Genomic DNA, 20,432 nt, shown 5'->3' with positions numbered 1-20,432 from the left:
GCAGAGAAAGGGGGAAAATGTGAAAATGCAACTTGAGTGATTTGATTAAAAGCTGAGAAGCAAGACAGTTATAAAGAGCTTCCCTGGTTCAAAAATCCAGAATACTATTTTTAAAAATCTTGTTTAGTGGGGATTTCTTTGTTTTTTTACTTTATCTCTTGGGATGGCATATGAAAGCATTGCAAGTCTTCAGGAATTTCCCAGAACAGAAAAAAAAGACCCAGATTCTCTGTTACTGTAAATTAACTGCAATTACAAGATCTCTGCCTGTGTGTGGTAGCAGAAGCCATGATCCCACATATAGAAGTTTGGAGTATGGAGTTTGCTTAAAAATAGCTGTAAAACCCAAACACTGATAGTCAGAGCCAATAGGTCTTCAATTTTTGCTGGTGCATCAGCACTGATGTAGTAGCAGTCCTGAGTGAGTTAAAGCCACAGGAGAAGTTACTGTCTTTATTAATGGCCCTGTTACTGGAATTATTTTGGTTTACTAGCATGATTTCAGGAGTTGCGCTATTACCTTTTTCTTTTTTTTCCCCCCTCTTCTGTCATCACTTCAGATTCAGGTGATCAGCTTTGTTACTGAGCAGAACTGGGATTCCCTGGAGGTGTTTGATGGAGGGGATAACACCGCCACCATGCTGGGAAGTTTCTCTGGTAGGTGTTCAGCCTCTCGTTCCCCAGAGCCCATCAGTGCATGCTGAATTCCTGTTAACATCAACTGCACTTCAACACATACATAAAGTTAAGCATGTGCTTAAGTGCTTCACAAGCTAGGAATATATTTAAGTATGTGCTTAAAGGGAATCATGCGTTTTGTTGAATTGGGAATTTGACTGCTGTCTGCCTGCAGAAAATGTGCCTAGAGGAGCCTTAAGCACAGAACCAGCTGGTTAGGTTTGGGTCTTTTTGGACAGGATGCTGCAGTTGCAAAATTAGCTGCTTAAAGGCAAGAAAGGAATGTGGTACCAGAGACTAGAGTGGCTATTTGCCTCTAATATTTGCCTCATCTCCTGGATGAGACTTGTCCTGCAATTTGATGACCTTGGAGAGGTCTTTTAGTCTTTCTAATGCACACCCATGCTGGAAATCGTCATCATCTTTAAGCTCTTGCAGCAGCAGTGAAGTAAATGCTAGTGTGTGTAGCTCTCAGTTTTACCTCTGTCACGCAAACTTGCTCTAAGCTCCTCTTTCGTATTTTCACTTTTATTAGTAAATAGATGGAAAACGTTGTACCACAGATGAGCCTTTTCTCTTTCACTTTGTCTCCCTAGTGGTGCAATGCTCTGGCATTCTTCCTAAGCTGCTCTGGCACATGAACACTTCCACAGCCTGGAAGTCACGGTTCCCACAGCTCTGCTGGGTTAGGGTTAGCTCAGACCAGGGCACTGGCAGATGGACCTAACCTGGCTGATTTGCACCAAAGTGGATGAAGGGCTACAGTCTTTTCTCCTGCTCAGCTGTGGGGACTGTAGCATCTAGCAGAGCAGGGAGTAGCAAGCAGCCCAAGAGCATGGTAAAGCTTCCAGATAGCACAGCCACTTGCAAACAGATGGCCCCAATTCTTGATTATTTAATGAGCAGATGTGTTCAAAGTGCTTGGAAGTATTGGTAAGGAGAAAGGTCATGTGTAAAGACTGGCAGACTCTGCTTCCAGAGCTGCATTTCAGATAGACCTGCCTCGACCTGCTGCTGCAAGAGCTTCCAGGGAACAAGGTGGAACGAAGCCTGACCCTCTCAAGGGACTCAAGCTCCATCCACGCTGTTTCTCATCATCAGTTTCTCTTCCCAGTGCTTCAGTCTGACTGGTCTGTAAGTGTTAAGACTTCACATGATGAAATTAATCATCAGAGTTTGAAAAGGCCGTTGCAGAAAGGCCTTGGGTATTTCTCTATTGGGCTCATTAGAATGTGATCAAAACCAACAGAGCTTGTTAAGTTAAAGGACTTTTTGCTCTCAGCCTCTTCTGCAGCAAGTCTCTGAAGACAGAGGAGGAAAAAAGAATCCTCTTCAGTATCTTTGTGCACCTCTTGTTTTCCCAGGAACTACAGTGCCTGCGTTGCTGAACAGCACTTCAAACCAGCTCTATCTGCATTTCTATTCGGATATCAGCGTCTCTGCTGCAGGCTTTCACCTGGAATACAAAAGTAAGAGCAGTCCAGCCTTGATCTCACAGTTCCTCTGGGCGATGGGAAATGATTACAGAGCGTTGCCATGTGGAAGTGGAAGCTGTGTAGGGTGGACTGGGGTCAGTGAGGGGGCAATAAGTGTTAAGGCCCATGCATACGTGCGTCCCTGTTCTGCAGAGAGGGAATGAGCCTAAATGGAGAATGGCTGTAGCAAAGGAGGTGTGGGATCACACTGTAACCCTCATCTTGCTGCTGATGCACTTTGTAGTACCTGTTTGGTTGTGCTGTTGTGATGCAGCAAGAATTGTGGAGGCTGAAGTGTTAAAAATGCATGGAGGGTTGGCCTGTTCAACACAGTGCTGTAAGTGCAGCTCAGAAAGTGCCTAAAATGATCCTTGCCAGTGGTTGGGTCTGCCTGTTCTTTGCACTCTTTCCTAGACATTCAGTATTGGTCATTGCTGGAGAGAGCGTAAAGGGCTATAAAGACCTTTCTAGGATCATAAGATAATTCAGGTTGAAGGAGACCTCATGAGGTCATCTAGTCCAACCCCCTGCTCAGAGCAGGGTCAGCTGTGAGATAAAATTAGATTATCAGAGCTTTATCCTGTCTGCTCTTGGAAAAACTCCAAGGGTGGAGACAGCACAAGCACTTCCTCATGGAGCAAGTGCTCCAACCCCCTGACCATCCTGGTGGCCCTCTGCTGAACTTGCTCCTCATTATTGAGGGGGCCCAAACTAGATGCACTATTCTAGGTGCTGTCTAAGGAGTGTTGAGCAGAGAGGGACAATCCCTTCCCTCCAGCTACTGCCTGGGCTCCTGTTCATGCAGGATGCTGTTAGCTGCCTTTGCTGCCAGGGCGCACTGCTGGCTCCTGTTCAGCTTACATGCTGGCATAGTATCCCTCTCTGCTTTGCGCTTAGAGGCACAGTGTCCGGACGGTGGACAGCATCATTTCCCTTGTGTGTGTGACTGATATGAGTGCATGGCTGTCCTCCAGACATGACTGTTATTCAATGCTGCAGCAATTATTGCTGAGGACATTGCTTTTAATAATGCCTGTTGCTATTTGGAATGAAACAGAAGAAACAAGCCTAGGCTTTTGACAGTACCCATCTTATCCCATCTACATTGGCCTTTGCACGCTTTACAAAGCAACATGGTGCATGTTGGCAGAGCAGTGATGGTGCAGGTAAACATAACAGGTATGGAAGACACTTAGTGTTGTCTTCTGCAGCCTCCAACTGAGGGAGGCATATTGGCATGAGCTAAACAGGAAGCTCTGAGATCATGTTCTAAAGCAAGCACTGCCTGACATGTGGGCACCTGCTCCTCTCTCCCCCTCTATTGTGTTGGAAAGTTTAGTGGGTTTATCAGTTACAGGTTATGCTGACACCCTAACAGAATGGCAGTGCTTTGCTTCCAGCAGATCTAATGAAAGGATGATTCCAGTTCTTGGATATCCAGACCTGAGATCATCACTGATATGAGAAGCAAATACTAAAAAGCAAAAAGAGAGACCTTAGAGACAAGAGAACAAACCTGGTTGAAACTGGAAGACACGCACAGACAGGGCTGTGAGGTTTGGAATAGGATGCCCAGGGTTCATTCTCACTCGTGCCTGTATTTGACTCCTCCTATTTGAGCAGATGTTGCATATTCAGGAAAGGTATTCCATAGCCACGCTGTAGCAGGTCACAGTGGTGGTGGCTGTTACCTCTCGGCACAGCACCGAGGGTTTGAATTATTCTCTCTACATATTGCAGCAGTGGCACAGACAGCATACAAGCAAGAAGGTGCAGAGTGGCAGCTCTCAGCTTATTCAGTGCATCTGAATTGAATGTTTAGCTAGCAGCAGTGAGGAAAGCAAGCAGCCTCGTGCATTTTCAGTGTGTTACAGATAGGGGTGCGGCAGGGCCGGGAGCTAGCCTGGTCTGTGTGCAGCTCTCAGAGGGCTGGTTATGCAGAGAGATGGCCTGGCTCCTTTCCTGCTTTGGTAGCGGTGACACTGAGCTGATGAGGGATGTGCTGGGACTGCTGTCTCTGTTCATGCAATCTTCCTTGGGGCAATGCAAACATAATTGTTTCTTGCTGGACACAGAGTCTGACAATTGCTTCTGATCGCAAATCTTGTCTTTGTCTCTGAAGCCAACCAGTGTTCTGTTTATGTTTTCCGAAGCACCAGATAGATTTGAAAGTGCATTTCATTTAGTAAAATGTCCACGAAAATGGTTTAGCTGTTTGACTGAAGGGGCTGTGTGTGCTTCCAGAGGGCCAACCAGTACTAAGCTTTCCAGGTTTTACTGTGTTTGCAGATTGGAACCATTGCATATTAATAGCTCAGACAAAATTATGGCAACCAAGAAGATTTGGGAGAGGGAGTGTGTCCCAATGCGCTCTCTGGAAGCTGTGGAGATGGGTGCTGTTGAATAAATCCACTTGCTGTGACTTTGTTTCTTTTGCATTTCTGTTGTAATTGATGAGTTTTTTGAGACTCAAATTACCCTACTGCAATAATCATCTTCAGGTTTTCTTAGGTCTTCAGCTTGTCTGGTTTGTTTGGTCTCTTTGCTGAGAAAATTAGTAGGTGTTGATTTCAGGGCAGCTTGAAATGATTATTTGTTTTTGCTTTGCTTGTCCAACTGGAATTTCACAGCTCTGGGCCCCGGGTTTCGTCTCTGTTCAGTTAGAGATGCTGCAAGGAAGTTGCGAGAGATGAGCTAAAACACTAAAGTACATTTACCCCCACCTTTCTCCCTTATTGGATTCCTCAAGGAACAGCTCTTATCTCTATGTGTTCAAAAGCCACAGCAGAGCAAGAATTTAGGATTGTGTGCAACTCGGTGGCCACTGATCTGAATGGGAAGTTATTTAAAGCTGTTTTTTCTCTCATCTCTCTGAAGGTCAAGCAATACAGCCATGCGTGGGGAGGAACTACATGTTTTTTTTGCTAGGAAGCATGACTTGGATTTCAGAAGGAAAGTCACCATCACACACTCTCTTGTTTCTTTTTTTTCATCTGCCTTTGGCTCAGCCTCCAGACTGTTGAGTTTAAGCAGAGCGTTAGCCCTTGGAAGGATGCAGAAGGTTATCTTTTAGTGGCAGCTGCCAGCATTGAGAGTGAGGGAGGCTACGGTGGGTGCTAGGTGGCTGCAGACAGCGATTGTCTTCATTTTATTTCCGTTTGGTGTTGCAGAATGAGAAGAGGGTGGAATGCATATAAAGGAGAGGCACCTGGCAAGTGACTTTTGGGGATGTTCTTTGGGTTTGTAGCAGGATCTTTCTAGTTGTAATTGTAGCTTGGATGGAAATGGGTTTGAATGAAATTTTCGTTGGCTTTTCTATAGGGCACTGTCACATGATAAATTCATTCTGTAATTGAAAACAGGGAGAGTAGGGTAGGGGAGTGGAACTGTGCTGCTTCTCTCCAAAAAGGATAAATTACATACAACAAGTAAAATATGCCCTTTGTATTGCAAGCATGACTCAAATAAAATGGAGTTCATCTAGCAAGGGACAGCATGGATGGTTCCCTCTTGCATGCTTTCTATTTTATTGGATACTGCCTGACTGGTAAAGGAATATATGATATAACCTGAATACAAACCTCTTATGGGGAGGGTCAATGGCGCGTATTTTGGTTTGTGAATGTTTGAGAACGAGACGGTCTTTGCTTTGTGAGTGGACATACTGTCACAGACGTAGCTCTTCCATCGAGTCATTAAGGTTCAGTCAAAAACATTTTTGCCCACAAATCGCAAAACAATACATGACACCTTTGTATGTTAAAAATAGTGTGCTCAGGAAAAGTGTGGAGGCACTAGGTGTGAATACTTCTAGATTCTTTATAGGACATATCCTATAAAACACAAGGGAAAACAGTGTGATTTGGGGTAGCTTCCTGTGGAGAACCCAAAGGCCACAGGCTTTTCCTGCTGGATGTCAGTGATGGAGGTTGTTGGTACACAGTGGAGGCCAGGATGAAGTGCAGGTGTGGATTTTCATTCTTTTGGCCTTCAGTGTACACGCCATCCTCTCCCTGGAGCATTCATCTTGCTCTTCTCTTCCCAGCTGTTGGCCTGTCCAGCTGCCCAGAGCCTCCCGTTCCTGGGAATGGCCTGAAGATTGGAGAGCGATATTTAGTGAACGATGTTGTCTCTTTCCAGTGCGAACCAGGCTACGCGCTTCAGGTATTGAAAATTATCTAATAAAAAAAGAGAACAGCAAGCGCTCGGGAAAGAAGGAGACTCCAAACTGTGTCTTGTTTTCTTTCTCCTGCAGGGGCACTCTCACATTTCCTGTATGCCAGGGACTGTCCGCCGCTGGAATTACCCACCTCCGCTTTGCATCGGTAGGATTATTGCTCTTTTCTAGCTGGCAGGTATTTATAGCACCTTTTTAAAAATCTGTGTAAATTAGCTGCTGATGAAATGGGGAAAACTTAATTGCCCCTATTGAGCCGGTCACATTGTTGCTGCAGGAGCTCTGGGAGTTCTCTTCGCCTTGTCCATCTTCCAGCGCCCCGACGCACTCCAGTTCTTGGTCTCTTTTCCCATACCAGAACTGGAGATATAATGGTGCTTTAAAAGTGGCTGTTACAAACCAAGGTATACTGCAGTTCGTGATTTTATCTCGGTAGTGGTATGGCAGCACAGCAGCCAGGGACACAGTGCAGGAGGTTTATTTTCAGATGGGTCCCTTTTGCTTCTGGCCTATGGCAAGAGGGTTGCTGAAGTTGCAGCGAGGACAGGAGTTCTGTTTGCAAAGAAACGAGTTTGAGAAATTCAGGTTTGTTCTAAAAGCAAGATAGAGCATGAAAAAAATCCTTCATTACTTGCAAAAGAAATTTCGACGACAAAGTCCCAGTGGGCTAACCAGAATGCTTTATTTTGAACGTTTAAAATTTAGTTGTAGTGTAAAATGTAAATGTGAAAAAGATTTCCTCAACAAAAATTCATTTAAAAGGGAAATCTAAAACTCCTTTATATTGAAAGCAGATTGTTTTTTATTGGTTGGGGGTTTCTTTCCATCTTAAGCAAAGTTCCGTGGACTGTTTTTTGAAATGTGTCTTGATGTCACAGAAACGGCATTTTTTACTGGAGCCTGATTTCCTCCCAGGAGCTCCAAACCGCACAACTTGGTGCTTTGCTATCCTCACTTTGGTGTCTAACAGGTCCTCTGTGACCGGTAGGAGCCAGGTCGCTTGCCAAAACAGCTGTTTGCCCGTGACACGCTCTTAGGAGAAGGGCTAAGGCTGCTGGGCATGTCAGGCCGTAGGAGAAAGGAACCGAGCAGCTGGTTTCCACCAGGGAAGGAGTAAGCCCTGGAAGAGACGCAGGGGTGAGGGGAACTTGCTGGGAGTTTTTGGATTATTTTCAGGAAATATTTTTCTTTTAGCAAATCTAGATGCTTAATATTCATATTCTACGTTTTACAGCTTTGAGAGAGACATTTATGCATTTAATAGCTTTAGTTAATGGTTATTTCAGGCTCCTGCTGTTCTAGCTTACATCATTTTGCTTTAAAGTAATTATAAGAGCTAACGACTTTTATCTGATGATCTGCAGGCCAGCAATAAATATGGAGATAGTTACAGCAGAAATGACTGAGCTAAAGGACTCGAACCAAGAGGATTTGCTCTGAAAGAAACCAGAAGCCCTTTAGCTCAGCATCAGAGTTTGGGAATTCCAGCATGGAGGGGGAATCTCACTATTATGCTGCATCCTGGGGGTTGATGACCAGATGAGCAACTCCAAGTTTCAAGTGTTCTTCTTTCTTTTTTTAATGGGGTGGCAGTCACCTAGTTCAGTAGGGTTTTGCCTGGTGAGCTGAGCCTCCTAGGCACTGTCCCAGTATAAATATACTAGTGGGACTTAATTCAAATGATCTGATTTTGGACAGCCATGACAAGTGCAGGGGTACAAACACCCATCTGCCTGTCTGTCCACATCTTTCATCTTACATCACACTTGACTGAAAAAGGTTTTACAACTTCAGAAAAGCATAAACACCTCTGCGTGGCCAGATCGTTGTGAGCGACCATCTTTTTTGCGGAAGCTGTGGGGGTGCGGGAGCACCCCATGCTAACAGTCTTGGGACTTGTCGTTTTGTGCTAATTGTGCATGAATGTGTCTAAACGTTGTCCAGACCACCGCTGGCCGGCGTTCTGCCGCACCGGAGCCCAAGTTTCCTTTGCTCCCTGCTCGGAGAGCATCCCGCCTCCCTGGCGGATTGTGCTGATTTCCTTCTGGTCTGTTTCATCCAGCTGCTTGGCTCCTAAATAATTTAGGAGGAGTTATATTGAAGACCCATTAAGAGGAGGAAGAAAGAGAAAACTTCTGGGAAAAGCCTCATTAGTAGCAAGTACATGCCTAATGAGATATTGGACAAAGGGAGGCTGTACCTTCGCTGTCAGAACCTGTTAGGAACTGAGCGGGTGTATTCTGTAGCAATGTATTACTTCCAGTAAGGACGTAGAGGTCATCCAGATAAGCCTGAGAAGATGCTATCTGTGTTTAAATTTCGTGTGATACCTTTTGTAAACATATTTTGTGCTGTGTCATCTGTGGATTGCTTCTTTGTAGGGAATTTACTTCAGTCAGCGCGCAAACACACTCTTCTATATTTATCAGTAATTGCCCAGAGATTGAGAATTATAGCAGTCAAGGTAGAACAGTTAACCAGAAAAAGAAGTAGAGGTTACTGGAGTCAAAATAAGAAGATCAGTTGTTCCTTCACAGTAATTTTTGTGGTAGTTAAAAATTCAAACAATTGCCATGTGCATTATCTGTATTGCTACAATGTCAATGAACAGAATAGACCAGCCGTCTCTCCTCTTGCGTCTTAGCAACTTAGATCTGTCGTTCCCGCTCTGGTGGCCAAAATTGGATCTCTAGATCAAGGCTTTTGAGCTCTAGAGGGCAGGAGAAAGGCACATGCATTAGTAATGTGGCCAGAGCAATGCCTGGCAAACTTTGTGCTAGTTCCATAGCAGGGTTTTGGTTTTTTTTTTTTTTCCTCTTCAAGTTTTTAACTTGTTTATTTCCCAAATAGGTGGTGGCCATCGCCATCATCCAGAGAGACCTGCAAGTGATCCTTACCACTAATGCTGTTGATTTTTCAGCCCAGTGTGGAGGAACAGCAGAAGAGATGGAGGGAGTGCTTCTGAGCCCTGGCTTCCCAGGAAACTATCCGAGCAACCTGGACTGCACATGGAGGATATTGCTGCCAGTGGGGTTTGGTGAGACAGCTGATTTTGCTTTGATGCTATCATAAAATAGATGATAGGAAGATGATAACGCTGTTCAATCAGTAAAGGGTCTGTGCTGAATGCATTGCCTGCCAAGATGAGTTATAGAAATTCTGTTGTCTGACATCCTGGTCACACTTTCTATTACAAATGTACTTACATGGCGCTACAAAATGATAAATATTTTATTAAAAGGTGATTGCAGGTCACTGTGGAATGTAACAGGTTGATACAGATTAATGGACATGCCTCTGAACCAGTTGTAACATCCTCTATTAGTGTACTTGTGTACCTCCCCAGCTTGGACTATTCACGCTTGTAGTAGCCTTAAAACATCACTAGTTGCTTCATCCCTTATAAATGTAAACAGTGACCAAAGATTGTGTCAGGCAGTATCCTGCCTCAGCTAGAGTTTGTGCAGGCATTGGCACATCTGAAATTAGGATCTTCCCAGCTGTTAATAAGAGAGAAATTTGGATGCCTCCAGCTCAGCTCTTCTCCAGGCTGGCCCCATCAGGGTGCCTGATTGCCAGGAGGCTGTTTGCTGCTAGACAAAAGCACGCACGCCTGGAAGAACTCCCCGGGTTTCTTGAATTAACTCTCTTCCTCCTGGTGTAGCTGCGCATCTGCAGTGTGCTACTGGTGCCACAAAACACCTGGCTCGGTCTAGCCTGTTGACTGAGCTGGCTGCGCACAGATTGGCAAAGAGGTTTGGCCAAGTAGTGCTGTGCTTGCCTTCCTAATTTCTCTGCTGTCAGGCAGAGCGAGAGGAGTGCACAGGAACTCCAGCAGCATGAAACTGCACAGCCTGAGCTTGTTTGAAGCTAGCAGAACCCATATAGAACCTAGCGGTACCCCTGTGTTCACCAGGATTAAGGTACCCTTACTGATTGCCTGGGCTATTCTGGGCATCATGCGAGTTGTGCTGGTGTGCTAAGGCCTGTGTATAGCTTTAGAGGCAGACTGTTTGTTCTTTCTCCCAGGCGCTCACATCCAGTTCCTAAACTTCTCCACTGAGCCGAACCATGACTTTGTCGAAATCCGCAACGGGCCGTACGACACTAGTAACGTCATTGGGCGGTTCAGCGGCACGGAAATTCCAGGCTCCCTCTTGTCAACATCTCATGAAACCACTGTGTACTTCCACAGTGACCACTCTCAGAACAAGCCAGGCTTTAAGCTGGAGTACCAAGGTAAGGAGGTCCCTGAACAAGCAGCGGTGGGACAATCCTGTCCCCAGGTGCTAACGATAAGGGCGGCAGGGAGGGTAAAAGGCAATGTCTGCTATCCTGTTGAATTAATTCCATGAGGGCTTAATCCAAATGAGTGAAAAGGTGTTACACGAAGGCCATGCTTAATCCTAATAACTGTGATCTGTTCACCCTGACTTATGCCTGCGGCGAATAACATGTTCCTCGAGTGCTTTGTGACAGTGAAATGCCTTTGAATTAATTCCAGCCAGATTCACTTAGATCTTGGCTTCTCGACTGTCATGTGCAAAAAGAGGAGCCCTTAGCAGCCATGACTTTGCTCTGGGATTTTGCAGCTGCTTTTCAGTCTTAGTTGCAACTGAGTCCCGTTTGGGCATTCCCAGTCACTTTCCTTCTTTTTTAGCTGTAATGTACCCTAGCCTTATGCTGAGGCAGGGTGGAGGGGAGCAGGTTACTTATTAGTAAATAGTCAAATAATATACCAGTAGGGCTAGCGCAGAAATCTGGAGTGGAACAGGAAAATAAATTGTTACTAAGTTTGAAAGACGTCCTCAGCACGCTTTTTGAGATGATGGGGGAATGGAAGCGCCTACAATTTTGTCTAACTTGAGTCCTTAGACAGCTCCTCGATTTTGAATGTTGTCCTCTGGGCAGCAACTGCCTCAGTCTCTGGTGCCAGCCTAGCAAGACCCTGTAAGTGCTGGTTCTACTGGATTTGCTGCTCTTTGAAGGTGCTGGATTGACAGTCCTGGCTAGCAGCTTCCCTCTGCTTGTCCCGCTGCAGCGCACACAACATGTGAATGTGCTGCATCCCTCACTTGAGAGAGGTAGGGAGGTCTCCTGACCTACTGGTTCCCCAGCTTTTGCTGAGACAGTGGTTTATTGCTGCAGCATGCTGGCAGCTTCGCTGAAAGGAGCCTGAGATTTAAAAGGCAGGGAAGCTGAAACATATATAGGACCAAACCAGCTGTTTTCTGTCAAAGCCTGGGGGAATGACGAGTATCCAGCTCGCAGTGCAGCTGCATTTGAGTCTTCGCGCTGCTGGCAGAGGACATGAACTTTCAGCCCTGCATGATCCACAGTTCTGCCTTGACTAGTGTCTTTACAAAACCCTTTAGTCTTCTCTGTCTACCTGTCCCTGGCATATGGGAGTGTGAAGGAACAAGGGATCCCAAGGGGAGATGGTGTTCTTCATAGTGAAGACAGTTAGGACAGACTTTGATGTGTGGCAGCTAGGAGCCAAGCAATCCAACTGCTTCACAGGAGAGAGATCTGAGGAGTGGGAAGGATGGAGCGTGTATCTCCATCCATGTGATACAGCCGAGGGCTGGCAAAGAGCTGACTCCCCAGAAATAGCAATAAAAGCCGCTACTCATACTTAATTGAAAACATTAATTTTGCCTTGGCTGTCCTGTTCATGCACCATATAATTCATGCACTGCTGCACAATTCAGGAAGCAGTGTGCTCTGTGAGGCACTCTGGGTAATCTCTTGGAAATTGCTATGCAAATTAGCTGTAGCAGGGCTGACCAATAATTTATAATGCCAGGTGGAGCATGTTAGCCAATTGATTTGCATTTGTCATCAGGATTGTCCACCTTTTGTTGAAAAACAATGCAGATTTCCCAATTAGAAGTGAGCTATGGAGTGACTCCAAACACAGGCTTCTGAGAGACTCCAAAGGACCAAGGTAGATGCTGGTGTTCATGATTGAGACTACCACAAAGCGGCAGCAGGATTTTTCCTCTCCCTCGATGCAGATGTGTACATGGTTCATTAAAGTTTATCTCCTTCAATTAAGTTGTCATGTGAGGGGGAAGTAGCCAAAACAGCATGGTGAATGTACTACTTCTGTTTTTATGAGAAAATGTGAAGTATGAAACATTCCTCCTTATTCTTTTTTCAGCCTATGAGCTGCAGGAATGCCCTGACCCTGAACCTTTTGCAAATGGTATTGTAAGAGGAGCAGGTTACAACGTTGGCCAGTCCATCTCTTTTGAGTGTCTTCCTGGATACCAACTGATTGGTCACCCTGTCCTCACATGTCAGCATGGCACCAACAGGAACTGGGACCACCCATTGCCCAGGTGTGAAGGTATGGCTTTTGGGTTACGCTGAGAGCACCCAGACTGGCATTTCTGGAGAGAAGAAAGGCTTCAGCTCTCCACTTTGGCCTCCTTTTGAGCCATTGTTTTGTGAATGGGCTAAAAGTTTACCTGGACACAAAAACATTGCTGGAGGCAGGCTGCAGATGAGCACTTTGAATAAAGCTTCATCCCCTGAGGTGTTGAAGCATGCTAGACTCAGTGAGTTGATTTTCAGCAGGTTTTAGTCTAGTCAAAGGGAACAATTTGAACAGTTCAGAACCAAGGTTTATCTTTTAAGGTGGAGTGTTTGAATCTCACGTTATGGGTGAGGACTGACTGTCGCTCTCAGTCTCTCTGCTGATGTCAGTGGGAGCTGTGCTGAAAGAATGAAGCAGTCCAGGGTTATAACAGTAATAATAGTCTGCTTTATTTCTTCAACAGTGTCCATCCTCCATTGATTTAGCATTTTTAAGTAGCTGATCCACAGAGCTCTCCTCCTTCCCTGAGGCTCTAAAGGGCCTTGCAGGTACTAATTCTCTAGTTGATCCAATTTCCCCATGCTAGGGGTCAATATTGACTTTCTTTATAGCTAGATGGAGAAACACTGAATCACAAACGGTAAGATGAGTTTCTCAGGCTTGCTCAGGAACTCAGTGGCAGACAAAAAATTCAAATCAAGACTACATCACTTTTCACCCCCCTGTTTCTTTGGGGAACACGAAAGAAACTATACTGCAAATCTTGTCTGCAAGCTCTTTGCAAATATGTTTCCCAGAGAGCTCTCCCTGCTCTCTTGCATGGCAACTATGGCATCTGTCTTCCATGCTTATGCTAAAAAAAATCAACTGTGTTGATTTATTGGCCCTGTGAAATGACTGTTAATGCTTCATCAGGTTTACAGCTCGCAGAGTGAGCCTTCTCTTCTTAGTTTTCTTTCTCATTTTTTACTTTCCCCTTTTCACCAGCCTGCTATTTCATGCTGACGTTGAGCATGATTAGAACAGTGTTTTATTGTCCAAAGTAAGGTTTTTGCCTTTTACGAATTCAAACAATTGTCAAAGTCAAAACTTCTGTGATGAGCCAGTGTAACTGAATAATTAGGTAGAGAAAAGAAGCTTTGATCGCCCTTGCTCTTTTTGTGTACAGACTCTCCTGCTGGGCTGCAGTGCAGTTAATAGTCCCTGCCATGCTGGATCCCAGGTAAAAGACCCTTGCAGCTGTAGGGACTCGTAGTGTGGGAGACTGTCAAGTCTCCTTAGTGTGGCAATGATGGCATCTCCAAAATGATCTAGATGGGAGTTCTTCACTAACCTTGAACAGGGTCTCCTTTCTGAAGGCGGTGTGCATTACGAGGACCCCATAGTGCTAAAGAGTGGATCTACCTCCTAGACATCAAAGCTGAAATGTCCAGATTCTCTTTTCAAACTCCAAGAGGGGCTGGTTCAGCCTTTCATCCTTTGGACCAATGGATTGAGTTTTTGTGTGGTTTACTTTAGAAGGGTCTTTCACACGAATCCTTAAGAATTTCAAGGCTGCTTATTGAAGATTTCCCACTACACCTCCTCTGAGCACAGACCTTTATCCCAGCCTCCCCTACAGCACTTGGTCTGAAAGAGCTGTGCACTGGGGAGAGAGAGGGAGGTGTGATATTGTTTCTCTTTTAAGTCCTGATTCCTTGAACTGCAGAGAACACAAAATACAAAGAACTGGAACATCAGCTGCTCTTTAACCAACTCCAGTGGTACAACAGAGATGTGCAGGAGCTGAGAAACTGCCTGCTTGCTGAGTGCTCAGCCCACTAGATGCTGAGTGCTGCTGGTAGGGTTAGCATGGTGGAGGTGGCAGGATTATGCCCTTGTTTACCTAGGCATCAGCTTTGCCAGCTACAGTCATCCAGTCCTTCCTTCTTCACTGTGTTTCTTTAAGTAACTGGCATGTTCTGCAGCACTTCTGATAGCAGAGGTGTGAAGGGTTAGGTATGTTTTGGGCCATTTGCTTTTTCTTCTCTGAGTGCATATCTATTGGGCTGTTAGTGTTGTTAAAGTCATTGTAGAACTTTCCTTTTCTAGCAGTTTCCTTAAATGCTGCCAAGGTGGGTGGTCCGTTTTTGCCCAGCAGCAAGCAGTGAAGACTCGCTGCCTTAGGCTAACTGCCTCACCTTTCCCCTGCAGGGTGCAGCTGAAAGCTTTTTTAATTAAAAGAGAAGTTGTAATTCTAAAATAAGTGTATAGAGGGCAAAGTTTACAGCACCTCTTCAGGGAGTTTTCCCAGAGATCAGCAGGCTGCCTGCTGCTTAGCAGAGCAGAAAGAAACTGGGCCCCTAGGTTCCTTGGAAAACAAATGTATGGATTTATATAAATACACATGCTTTTCTCAGCTTGACAGACTATGTGAGTAAGCAGAGCAGAACTAGGCAGTAAATATATTGGGCTTGGCTCTAACCTCGTGTCTGGCACATCAGGTCAGGTCCAGGGTGGTACACGTCTGTGGAGCTACTCTTGGACCTAGAGACCTGCTTTGGTCCTCCTGCGTTACCTTCAACAGGATGTCATCTTTCTGTCCCTCTGTTTGGTGCCCAGGATGTTTAAAATTGTCTCTCTTTAGTCTGTAAGTTCACTTAGACCTGTAAAATACCTAGTGCAATAGAACTGTCATCTTGGTTAATGAATTGGATGCTGCTGTCATACAAATAATTTCTCTTCCCCACCCTGCTCAAATGCACTCTGTGAAAAGCCAGCTGCTCTGTGGGCCTGGTCCAGGCCATGCTGTATGAACAAGTGGATGGATTTGCCCAGTGGTGTGATCTGGTCAGGAGCTGTATTTTCTATGCATGGGTGCAAACAGCTGGTGTAGCCCAAATACTCTCATTAGGGCATAAGATGGAGTTTACTCATGCACCTGGCTATCAACGTCCACATGAAAAGCCCTGATAGTCATCTTTCAGCTCTGAAGCATTTAACAAGTTTATTGTAATGGAATTAAGTTGAAAAGGTTAGGTGTAGTTGTGACAGATCTGAATAGTTCAAGGCAAGCTAGACCAAGCTTTGGGGTTTGGATCCACCTGTATGCACAATTGCTATCTTTTTTTAATCCAGCCCAGCTCTTAAAGCACTGTGTGCATTTGCTGAGAACAATTCCTCTGTGTTATTCTGCTCACTACAGATCATTCAGGTTTTCTGGCAGCAGTTCAGCCCAGTGAACTGGAGCAAAAGGACGGATCTGAACTCTTCTTTTAGTGGTTAGGCAACCAGCTCTGCCTCTGACTCAGAGGACAGCACTTGGGCCCTTGCTGAGCAGCCTTCTGGGGCTGAGGAGCTGAGCAACCGAGTGGGCTGAGGAGTTAGCAGGGATTTCAGCATCGCTCAGCTGAAGGGTGGAAGGGCAAATGGGAGAGAAAGAGATGATCTTTCAGAGTTACTGTTTTGGGGGATATTTCTTCATTAGATCTGTTTTTCTGTTTGCTGATTACCTGCAGTGCCCTGTGGAGGGAACGTCACCACCCAGAATGGTACAGTTTACTCTCCTGGCTTCCCCAACCAGTATCCCAATTCCCAGGACTGCATTTGGCTCCTTACAGTGCCGGTGGGATATGGGATCCATCTCAACTTCACTCTGCTGCAAACAGAGCCCTACAACGATTTCATCACTATTTGGTGGGTACAGCAAAGATGTGAGGACTGACCAGAGTTGGGTTTTGGCTACCAGGGCTCCATTTCAGCAAAACACTCTTGCAGCTCGATAGAGCACCCATTGCTGCGGTGCAGGGGTGGTGCTGAGTTTGAGAGGGGGAGGAAGTATCCGCTGGGGATAATGGGACACGGATTTGGAATTTGTCCAGCTCCTAGTGTCTGATAGGACCTATAGATAAGGGACCATGTGCTGCAAGGGGCTATCAGTATGGACAAGGTGATTATCTCCAAACATACTTAATGTTGCACTCCTGAAAAATACAGGCAGGGACTGCAAAGAAAAGGTCAGTGAGGGGAATGATCGTTGAGTGGCTGGGCTTTTAAAGCAAGTGGTGGGAATCTCATCCTTTGGGTCTAGAAGGGAGTCGGCACCTGAATCCTTAGCTTTTATGGTGCCTTTGCTGCTAATTTCAATGGTGTCATGCAGATCACAGGGAGCAGTTTCACCCTCGGTTGTATACCAGAGCCTCTAAGACCTTCTAGGTCAGTCTTACCATTAATTTCTGGGATCATCAGCTGTTAAAAATGAAGCACATCAAACCCCTGCAACGTCTGGGATTAGCAGTCCCTGTCTCACAGGGGCCCGTTTGGTCCAATTACCATGTCTGGGGGATGAGTTGCCGGTGGGGGAATGCAGACCGGCATCCCAGCTGCAGCGAGATATTGTTCGGATGCAGAGCCCTGCTCCTCCTGCTTGAGTCTTTCATCAGCTTGTCCCTTCATCTCTGAAACGCTCTGCTGAATGGAATAAGGGAACATCTCTTGGGAAGCCTAAGGGGCTTTACAGAGGAGACTTTATGAATGGTAAACGGGGTCTTTATCTCAAGCTGAATTTAGCTGAAATGAATCTTGTTCAGACTCGCATAATAGGAGTTGCTTTTTGCTTCTGATTTCTCCAACAGATGTTTTCTGGGGCTCGTTCTTTTTTTTCCTTTTGCAAAATCACTGTACTTATAGATATCTCTCTATGGGTAGAGGCTATATGAAGAAAAAAATGTTGGTAAATCATTTACATTTGTCAGTGTCCTCCTTTAGCTTTTCTTTTACAATCAGAGAGATATAACCATACAGTCAAGCCTGGTATCACAGAATGTAAAGGCAATGCTAGTATTGTGTTAGCCATAGGACGTGGCTGTGACCCTCAGCTGCCTTTCTGAATAGAAGCAACTGGGAACTGTGGCCTCAGATGATGTAAAATGGGTGCAGCTCTGCTGAGGTTAATGAAATGGCACTGATTTTTCATGTAATGAGGACTTTACCCCAGGAGTCTTACAGGCTAGGATCTTCCTTTCCAGGTTGGAGAAGGGAGTGAAAACTATGCAAACAAGGAGTGAAACTCTTTTGGAAAATTGGCCCTAATTCTGCAGTTTCTGAGGATAAAAGCGAAGTTCGTGTCTGCAGTTGTCTGCTGGGTCAGCAGTGCACTGCCGGAAGAGATTTGCCATGTTATAATAATGGGGAGAGAGGGGCTAGGGATCCAGAATAGCTACCTAGAGAGGTGCTGAGACTCTAATACATATGTGGAAAAAGGAGGAAGGGGAGGGAAGAACAGAAAGGAGTTTCTGTGCATGCAGTGTAGGGGGTTGTTTGTTACCTAGGATTAAAGACATGTATTAATGCTCTTTTCTGCTGTTTCTGACCTGTGATTTTAGGGATGGTCCACAGCAAACAGCCCCACAGCTTGGTGTGTTCACTGGCAACTCTGCTAAGAAATCAGCCCAAAGCTCTTCCAATCAGGTCCTGATGAAATTCCACAGTGATGCAGCCAATGGAGGGATTTTTGCCATTTATTTCTATGGTCTGTATTGCTTACTGAGCAACGCATGCTTTATACCTCCCTACTGCATGAGGAGGGGGCATGGATCAATTGTGGCTTGTCGTGGGGAGGACTAGTTCTGGGGAACAGAAGATGTTAAAAAAAGAAATCATGCTTTAACCTGAAGTCTCTCACAAAGGGCCTGGTTTTCACCGATTTGCGATCGGAGGTCTCTTATGCGATTGAGTGCTGGCAAGTGGTCATACAGTCTGTGCAGATGTGGAAATCCATCTGTAACGTTGTGATAATTCAACCACAGATCAAGTGCCTGCAAACTAATAGTCATGGCAAAGTTACGCCTGTCTCTCAAGGTGATGCCTGTAAACGCTGTCCTCTCCATGGCAGATTCTGTGATGGATGGCTCCGCTTTGTATACCTAAAGCTCTCCATCCCGCACTTTTACATGGGTATGGTGTTGTCCTGCCAAAGCTGTGCTAAACTGATCGGGTGATCTTGCTGTCCTCTTTTAAATGACATCCATGTTCCAGCTGAGAGATGACTTCATTTCTCTAGTGAGCAAAGTGATTCTTTCAACTAAATTATTTGGGGATTCTTTGGTGTGAGTGTAGCTTGTGCTAGAGAAATTTTAGGTATTACACAGAAATAAGAGCATTTTTTTCCACTGCTAAACAAGGGCCCAACTTTAAATTGGATTAGCTAACAAGTTCCTATGGCAGTACAGGGATTTTGGAAAGCGCAAATGGAGACCTCTTGCTTCAGTAATTTGCTTGCAACAACTTCAGCAAAGTCTAACATCAATTACACGAAGAATCTGTGCAGGATGTCTTAGCTTATGTTCAGTTCCGAAAGGCAAGTATTATACAGATAGGCTAAATTTAAAGAATGTTTGCTAGGCTTCTGAGGGAATTGGTTTACTGCTGCAAAACACTGTAAGATTTATATTACTAGACAATGGTGCATATATAATGGTTATGCAAAAAAATTATGGTTTAGACAGTTTGGCTCGGAAATGAGGAGTGCGTAAACACTGCTGCAGTTCAGCGAATGCTTCCTTTTGTAATATGAATTAGATGCTATCATTGCTGTGGTTAGAGCCCATTAGCATATGTTGCTGTTCCCTAATCTTGGTAAGGCTTTATAGTGAGGTTCCTTTTGCTAGTGGTTTATACAGGGTATAATAACGACCTATAGGCGTTCCAGGCATGAGTGTTTTGGGGTTCATGCTGGTAGGAAATGCTGTAGGCCAGCAGTCATTTATAACCTGCTTAACCAGGTGGGAAGTCTGGCGACTGCTCAGCTTTCTACGGAAGCATCATTTACTGATTCATTGCTCCCTTTGTACATGGAGCTTGACCATAAAGTGTAACCCCAAAGATGGAACTGATTGAGCTGGCTGGCTCTGGGGTGAGACTCTTTTTCTCTTTTTCTTGGATTTTCATTCTGCGCTGTGGTGCCTTCCACTGCAGGAAAGCCCGAGAAAAAGGCAGGGAGAATGTCATCTAGGGATCAGCCAGTGCCATCAGTTAAATCTTTCACGTCACTCTTTGGGGTATAACTGCAGGAAATGGAATTTCCTCTGGATCTATAGCAGTGTATATTTTCATTTTTGTGCCTGCATATTGGCAGATCTAGGACGTAGGAGACATCCTCCTTTAGCCTTAAATTGTCTTTTCTCGTACAGTGATGATCAGCACCTTTGTAAGAGAAGCATTGCCGTTTTAAATGCCCTCAAAGAAACAGACCCTTAGGGTGGAGGAAGGGAAACGAGAGTGATTCAGAAAGCTTAAAGGTTCAATAGCATCCCTTGAAAAATGATGATGTTGCACCTATTATTAAATGGGTTAGTTCAGGTGCCAGCGCAATCTGCTGTGCGAGCGTGATGGGAAAGGGTTTTTATGACACAGTAACTCAGGGGGTCCCTGCGTGGTTTCAAGGACGGAGCTCTGTTTCATCCTGCTGAGAACAAATGGACGTGCTTCTGGAGGAAACCCGGCTGGTGCTGTATCACCCATACACTTAAGCCATCTCAGTTGCAACTCTGTATTGAAATATGGCCCATTAAGGAAAGGAGATTAATGCTGTAAATGCCAGGTTATCTTTCCACTTCAATAGATGCTGTCAAACACTTTTTAAATAGCATTTAATTTTAATTTTTGTTAAGGTTTCCTTTCTCCCGCTCCCTGCCATCAAACATTTGTTTGAAAGCTTGCACGTAACAGTGGCTCCCACCTGGGATGGCTCGGTACCGCGTAGCAGCAGGGGAGATTCTCTCTTGCCCCCGTTTCTGTCCCC

The 20,432-nt window shown here is 45.2% G+C and overlaps 1 protein-coding gene across 1 annotated transcript in view; it reads left to right on the top strand.

Moving 5' to 3' along the window:
- The window catches only part of CSMD2 (CUB and Sushi multiple domains 2), a 334,099-nt gene that overhangs the window by 259,891 nt on the left and 53,776 nt on the right, over positions 1–20,432 (top strand). The window contains 9 exon segments of the mRNA XM_067311607.1: positions 561–657; positions 2,043–2,147; positions 6,199–6,317; positions 6,409–6,478; positions 9,251–9,367; positions 10,360–10,569; positions 12,494–12,682; positions 16,150–16,327; positions 18,016–18,161. Coding sequence (XP_067167708.1) covers positions 561–657; positions 2,043–2,147; positions 6,199–6,317; positions 6,409–6,478; positions 9,251–9,367; positions 10,360–10,569; positions 12,494–12,682; positions 16,150–16,327; positions 18,016–18,161 — 1,231 coding nt within the window.

This window comes from Apteryx mantelli, chromosome 27 (assembly GCF_036417845.1).
Source record: "Apteryx mantelli isolate bAptMan1 chromosome 27, bAptMan1.hap1, whole genome shotgun sequence".
Taxonomy (NCBI): domain Eukaryota; kingdom Metazoa; phylum Chordata; class Aves; order Apterygiformes; family Apterygidae; genus Apteryx; species Apteryx mantelli.
This window is presented reverse-complemented; position numbering and strand designations above follow the sequence as displayed.